Source organism: Cannabis sativa, chromosome 1 (assembly GCF_029168945.1).
Source record: "Cannabis sativa cultivar Pink pepper isolate KNU-18-1 chromosome 1, ASM2916894v1, whole genome shotgun sequence".
Classification (NCBI taxonomy): Eukaryota; Viridiplantae; Streptophyta; class Magnoliopsida; order Rosales; family Cannabaceae; genus Cannabis; species Cannabis sativa.
Window position 1 is genome coordinate 19,312,798 of NC_083601.1, and position 7,638 is coordinate 19,320,435.

At 35.7% G+C, this 7,638-nt stretch overlaps 1 protein-coding gene across 1 annotated transcript; it reads right to left on the bottom strand.

Moving 5' to 3' along the window:
- Positions 1 to 3,756: 3,756 nt before the first annotated feature.
- On the bottom strand, positions 3,757 to 6,173 carry LOC133031670 (pre-mRNA cleavage factor Im 25 kDa subunit 1). The gene is made up of 7 exons (XM_061105186.1): positions 5,766 to 6,173; positions 5,620 to 5,665; positions 4,815 to 4,908; positions 4,661 to 4,734; positions 4,476 to 4,562; positions 4,294 to 4,404; positions 3,757 to 4,116 (listed from the first exon to the last, which is right to left on the bottom strand). Exons 1-7 carry the CDS (start codon positions 5,972 to 5,974, stop codon positions 4,045 to 4,047), a joined length of 693 nt encoding a protein of 230 aa, XP_060961169.1. The 5' UTR covers positions 5,975 to 6,173; the 3' UTR covers positions 3,757 to 4,044.
- Positions 6,174 to 7,638: the final 1,465 nt, after the last annotated feature.

Here is a 7,638-nt window from a genome sequence, read left to right on the forward strand (position 1 = left end):
CCATTTCTACTTCAGAATATTCAGTGGCTGCAGCAACCCTACAGGTCTTTGATGTTCAGCTTTTACTTGCTAACACGTAAGACACTTAGCAACATACTCAGCGATGTCATTCTTCATGCCTGGCCACCAAAACATGGCCTTTAGGTCCTGATACACTTTGTTGACCCTGGATGAACTGAATAAGGAGTTGTATGAGACTCATTCATAATCTCTCTTTTAATACCATCATCCATAGGCACAGAAACACGATTCGTAAATTGTAATATTCCCGTTTCATCCACTATAAAGTCACCAGTCTTCCCAGCCGAAACCCTATCTCGAGATTTCACTAACTCTGGATCTTGCAATTGTGCTTCTCTGGTTCGCTCTAAAAGAGTAGATTGCAAGGTGATATTAGCCAATTGCCCTACAACCAGCTCGATATTAGCTTGGGTCATCTCATTTGCTAACTGTTGGGAGATTTGTTTCACAGTATTCATCTGACTCTGCCCCTTTCTAGTCAAAGGCATCGGCAACCACGTTGGCTTTACCAGGGTGACATTAGCCAACCCTTAATTTAGGGCCTTGATATGGTAACTACCATCTCTATGATTATCCCAAGTGAAAAGATCTCCTTTAACAAAAAGTTCAATTAAATCGTAGGCATTAACCAAATTAGAGATAAACCGGGCAAATTGATCCTTACCCCTACTACCAACCTGATCCAAGTCCGTCATAACAAAATTGGCGTCCTCAAGTATCAACCACGGACCTCCAAAAAAATCACCCAAGTTCATCATATCAGACCAGAACTCTTTCTTCTTATGAAAATATAGAAGTCCATACACGCATGAAAGAAGACACGAGTTGTGATTCGGGTTAGAGTAATCAGTGTCAGACATCTGGTTCAAAGTAACCCTCACACTTCAAAGATAAAACCAGACTTCCAGGCCATAAGAATTCCCCCAGCAGTACCGACAGAAGGAACAACTATATTGAAATGAAAATGTAAATTGTTTAGGATACGTACCAACAAGGTAGTATCAAATTCAAGTTCCCTAAGAAACTGGAAATCTAGAAACCACGACCGAACTAGGGATTTTATTTAAAGAACTGCAAAGGAATTTCTCGAACCTCTACAGTTCTAGGCAACTCCAATCATGGCTCGAGGCTTCCAACAAACGAGAACCAGAAGTAGAGCAACCCTTAGCACTCAGACCCAAACAAAATAAACATCACAATACAACCCAAAAATCCCAACAACTAATAACAAAGCACCACTACTTAAGCCACGAAACCCCCAAAAAACGGAATATAAAACCTGTAACGTCCCCGCTTCAAGCCTCCATTGGGCCCTTACACCCACGAAATGAATGGCTCTTATACACGAGTACGTCACTCTGGCTGCTTCATGGAATGACGACTGACCCTACAGACCAACACGAGTATTTCCAGCGTGCTTTGTCCTCACTCGCACGCTTCCTAGGAAAACTTCCTAGGAGGTCACCCATCCTGAAATTACCCCAAGTCAAGCACACTTAACTGTGGAGTTCTTTCGTGATTGGCTACCGAAAAATAAGATGCACCTTGTTGATATAGGTAGCATCAATCAATCCATTTAAGCTCTCTTCAACTGTGTAGCCACATACCTACACAGTCTCAAAATCATCACACTTGACCTTCCCCAGGCGATGTGGGATTGCACAGTTTACCTAGTATTTCCCCTTACGGATCACGGGACTACTGACTGTCACAATCACCCCCTTACGGGGTCCGACGTCCTCATCGACCACACTTTCGGCTGGGTCAAGGCTCTGATACCATTTGTAACGTCCCCGTTTCAAGCCTCCATTGAGCCCTTACACCCACGGAATGAATGGCTCTTATACACGAGTACGTCACTCTAGCTGCTTCATGGATCGATGACTGGCCCTACAGACCAACACGAGTGTTTTCAGCGTGCTTTGTCCTCACTCGCACACTTCCTAGGAAAACTTCCCAGGAGGTCACCCATCCTGAAATTACCCCAGGTCAAGCACACTTAACCGTGGAGTTCTTTCGTGATGGGCTACCGAAAAACAAGATGTACCTTGTTGATATAGGTAGTACCAATCAATCCATTTAAGCTCTCTTCAACTGTGTAGTCCCATACCTACAGAGTCTCAGAATCATCACACTTGACCTTCCCCAGACGATATGGGATTGCACAGTTTACCTCGTATTTCCCCTTACGGATCACGGGACTACTGACTGTCACAAAACCCTTACCAATCACAAATTAGATCCGAATAGGAAAGTTTCAGGCGGATGGAGACCAAAATCGACGCCAAAAGAAAAAAAAATCAGAGACAGTGACATAATCAAACCAGAAGCAGGCCATCCAACCCAGAAACCCCCTAATCAAGCTTTAAGAACCAGGACGAGTTCTGTTCTAGACTAAGTGGAAGAGAAGCTTGAAACAAAACGCACTAAAACCCCAAGACCAACACTAGCCACCACAAAAGGACCACCGGGAAAAACAGCTGGAAAGCCCTACGAGGACTCCTAGGTCGAATGGAATCGAAAGGTTGAGAAACCCACTAGAGAATAGGGAGCGTTTCGAAGAGAGAACACTTTGAGCAACCAAAAGCATCAAGCCCCTCTAAAAAGAACAACGACCTAAGGACAACTCAAAGCATGCTGGTGGTCTTGAACGGCTCGAAGACAAATTCAAAAGGCGATTTTCACAGAGAAAGCAAGGCGATTCAAAATCGCACTTCAAACAAAGAGGAAAAGGTTTTGTGTACAATGTTTGTTTGATCATCCTATGACTTTATTTCCAATTTATACTAGTAAGAGCATCTTCATTGATAGAAAGCTAAAATATAACTCATTTAACAAAAAGTATACTCCAATGGGTGCCAAAAAGTAATTTAAATTTGACACATAGCAAATTTTGTACCAAATTTGGCACAACATTTGCTATGATGTAAAATTTACATCATAATAAATGCACTACTTTTTATTATATTTATGTCATTTGTATTATTTTATTAGTATAATTAACTATAACATTAAATTATGAAGCACTTTATATTATTATTTTATTGTTTTACATAATAAATAATAATAAAATTGATATTAAATTTATTAGTTTTATTTTTTTAATAAAAATATTAATTAAGTGTATTAAATTTTACAATTGTGTAGTAGAGCACAATGCTAAAATTTAGTGTAAATTTACCACAAAATTACTTTTTGTGCTAAATATAGCACAATTTTTATGAAGATGTTCTGAGCTTATTTTCCAATTTGAAATTGTATCCAAAAACTTTTCTCTGTTATAAATATTAATAATTATGTGGATGTCCAAATCTTTTATTTATTACCATGAATTGTAATCAACATTCCTCTTTTCCTTAGTTTCCCTTTTTCTTAGTTTCTTAATATCTCACTCTTGTATTTGTATAAATAGGGGTTCGCCCCATTGGAATAAAGAACTCAGAAATTCTCATTCACTTTCTCTTTCTCTCTTCATCTTCTTTCTTCTCATCTACTTTATATTATTTTATATTATTTTATAACATTCTCTATTTTTTCGACAATTTTATCCAAAACTTTACGATGAAATTGGACACAGCTCACCTATTTTTTTTTTTTTTTTTTTTTTTGATAGCAAAACGGCATGTTGGACATATGACATCCTTTCATTTAATGATTATAAGAAACCCCAAATACTGAGAGTAAAGTTATCAATTTCATTGTTCGTTGTTCAAAGAGAGAAAGCAAAGTTACGTGTGTACTTAAGAAAAAAAAAATCTTTATTATTAATGGAGTACAATAGTACAAAATAAATTGTTCCAAAAGGAAAAAAAAAACTTACAAAATAATACAACTCACTTGTCGTTTTCCCATAAAGAAATTTACATGTATAATCAAAGATTCCCTGAAAGGCTGAAACCAAGGTATATAAGGTAAAAACTCACTCGCTCACTCAATATCATACAACAGACACAAACACACACACACTTATATATATACGTCTCTGTGTCTTAGTTTTTTTTCTTGAAAAAAGTGTCTTAGTTATTAAGTTTCCATAATGTTGAAGGAGAATTTGGATAACAATTGTGGGACCCCTGATATTATCTGTCCATATGTCTACATAACACAACAGCAAGAACATCAAAAGAAATAAAGAAGACATATGACATGAGTTAGTACCATGCACACGAAACACAAGTACTTAACTTGAATATTTAGAAATTAGGATAAAAAGAGCAAATTAGATCTCATGAGCTTAGAAGTATAGTAAAAGTAGTTTGTTTGGTTGGTTACCTTGTGATTTTCATGAATCTGGCACAAAGGAACCGCAAGCAATTTGAGATTTTTCGGTACGATAAACTCTTGACTTTCAGGCAACTTTACAAGGTAAAGTTTTGTGCATTCCTATACAAAGAGAAACATATATAAATCAGAACTTGAAGCAAAATACATGACTGAGAAGAGCAATTAAGTACCTTAGGCTTTTTAATATTATGTGACAAGTATGGATAGAGCAATGTTTCAAAGTCCGGCTTCCACCACTTTCCAAGGAATTCTCCAACCTAAACATGACATGACAAATTGACAATTGTATTCAGTTTTTGAGATAATAAGAAACATTAATATGATATGTGTAAAAGAAAAAATTATGGTGTTATACCTCCCATTCTGTACCATCACCATTTTCGTTCCCCGACAGCTTCCTTGACAACTTGCGTTTCAATCCATTAATCTCTGAAGAGAATCAAACATTTATGGTAGTAAATCCTAATTAAGATTTTGAACATACCAAAGCCAGTCGCCATATGATTTACCTGATTCTCCAGGTCTTAACCGACCCCCCGGAAGCTTAAAGATGGAGTTTCTTATTTGCAAAAGCAGCATATGAGGATGTTTAAACAGCTCCACCTGACATATCAACAATTAAATTTCTTCAAATGAAAAAGAGAAAGTAAAGTTTTTTCCCACCAAGAATTTTTGTTTTACTTCTTTTTCAAGATTTCCAGTTTGAGCTAATAAAAGGAATTAGCCAACAATTTTTTCCTCATAAGAGAGTTATAATAGACCAACTGCTAACTACCTTCAAATTCAAAGCTAAACACAAGGTGAATTTAAGGGCAACCAAATATAATTTCCAAATAATATGGTAGTCAGGATAATCAATTGTGTTAAATTACCTCTTCAGTGAGTCTTTACCCTCATTTATTTTCCTAAACTGTACTGAAAATATTTCCTAAATTTGACCAAACAAACATATATAGTCTTACTATGTACAACTTCCGTTAACAGTGTCAGGTTATTAATTTAAATCCATAATTAAAACTTCAAAGTGAAGAGGGAAGAGTAATTCTGCTTAAACATAAGGGCCATCTACTAATGAAATATCTAACTTCTTCTCTGCAGCACAATTCTTCTTGCAACTTAAACTGTTCATTAAAAGAAAACAATTTAACAAAAAATTACAATTATACAAGATTGTGAAACTTTAATAAGTATTCAAATCCTATCAAATCAGTACAAAAATATAAAGGTAATTTAATCCAGCAAGCAACATATTACCTCTAAAAAAACTTTAAAATTTTAATTTAAACAATAAATAAATAAAAGTATGGAACCAACCAGAATAACTGCTTCTACACAAGTCCTCAATCCATGAGCAGAATAGCTACAAACAATATAATAATCAAACATCAAACTTTTAAAATTTAGTTAATAAAAAAAAAAAAAGAAACCCAATTAATAAGTAAAGGAGAGCATAATAATACTTGGATTTTAATCTCCGAACACGATCAGCCATGGTCTCATCCTTGGAGAGAATTGCCTCTTTGGACCCAAAATAGTAGCTACTCAAAGGGTATATATCTATTACAAGACTCTGAATCTGACTCCGACTCTGACTCTGAATCCCTCTTCTGCTATTTTCCCGATTGTCACCGTCACCGTTCTCAAGGAATTCAAACACTGCATCACCCATATCTCTGAATATTCTCCAAAAGACCCAAAAGATGGCTCCAAAATTTGTACACAAAGAAGGTAAAAAGTTGAGAAAGAGAGAGATAATATTAAATGGAAATGGAAAGAAGAAGAAGAAGAATTAAACGTGGCTTTTACTACACAGTGCTTGCTGTGTCGGACTGACTCGACCACTCTGGAACGTGGCGTTCCCAGATAGCTCTGGAGGCTTTATTTTATACAAAGAAAAATGGTCAATCAATAGTCAAACGGAACGTATTGGGCTTCTTTACTTACTGGGCTGTATAATCCTGTATAGTATAGTATGTACTTTTGGGCCTACTTTTGGTACTTTTAATGTGGGCCCTGGGCCCAGTTTTAGACCCAATAAAAGGAAAATGAACAGTTCGTACGTACGTAGTGTAGGCTTTATGATTCTGGACTTTGATTTCTAATGCTTAAAAGCCTGAAAACTACTTTCGTCGTAACCCATACCCAGCTTAAGTTAAATTTAACGTACACACCCCCCCCCCCCCCCCCAAAAAAAAAACAATTCAAGAAATATATAGAATTTTTTTCTGCCTTAAAAAGTTCTTATAAATTATAACTTGGAAGCTAAGTGAAGTAAATAATGTGTAAACTAGCTCCTTTGCTTTAATGTGATGAAAGCAAAACAAGACCATCTCCGTACCAAATACAATAGAACATCTCTAAGGGAATAGGTATATTTGGTGTTATGGTGAAAAAAATTACGTGGCGTTTGGTAACACTTTTTTAATTAGTTTTCTGTTTTTAAAAGTAAAAAAGTGAAAATATTTTTAAAAAATATGTTATATAAAACTGTTTTTACTTTTTAATTTTCAAATTGAGAATCAAAATTTTAAAAATTAAAAAAAAAATCACTTTCAATATTTTTTTAAAACAGTTTTTTTTCTTAATCAATATTTTGGACTTCGATCAGACCCGGACCCAAATTGCCTCACGGCCCTGGAGCTAAACTCAGCCTCTGACCTGAACCCGAATCCAACCCCGTACCTAGACCCGACGTAAATAAAATCAAAAACTGAATATAAAAATAAACTTTACGAAACACACTTTTGTTTTTTGTTTTTAAAATTGAAAAACAAAAGTAGTTGCAGAACGTATTTTTGTTTTTTAAAAACAAAAATTTTACTTTCATTTTTTGATTAAAAAATTAGAAAACAAAAGTGTTACCAAACGACACATTTGTTAATAGGGATATTTGGTTTGCAATTATATTTGGGAAATTTCATTAAAATAAGAAAAAAAAAAATTTACCACATATCTAAAAATATTTCTCAAAATAATTGATAGCAATCTATAATTAGTTTATTTTTACATACGCATTCTACCCCTTTCAATTAAAAAACATCTCTCTCTTTAGATCTAAAGAGAAACCCCCTGAAGCCCTAAGTTCCCTTCCCGTCATTTTCGCCACCACTGGAAGTCCCCCCACCAAAGCCCTAAGTTCTTTCAGTGCCACCTTTTCTTCTCCCATCTCTTGAAGCCCCAAATTCAAAAGCACACACGCCTTATGATTCTTACATGTCCTCACCGTCAACAACACACTGAACTAGTGTCTTAAAGGCCGAAAACCACCGATCCTTATCTGTTGTCGCCACTACTGAGAAGATGAACCAGAGAACAACAATCTGCAACAATTTT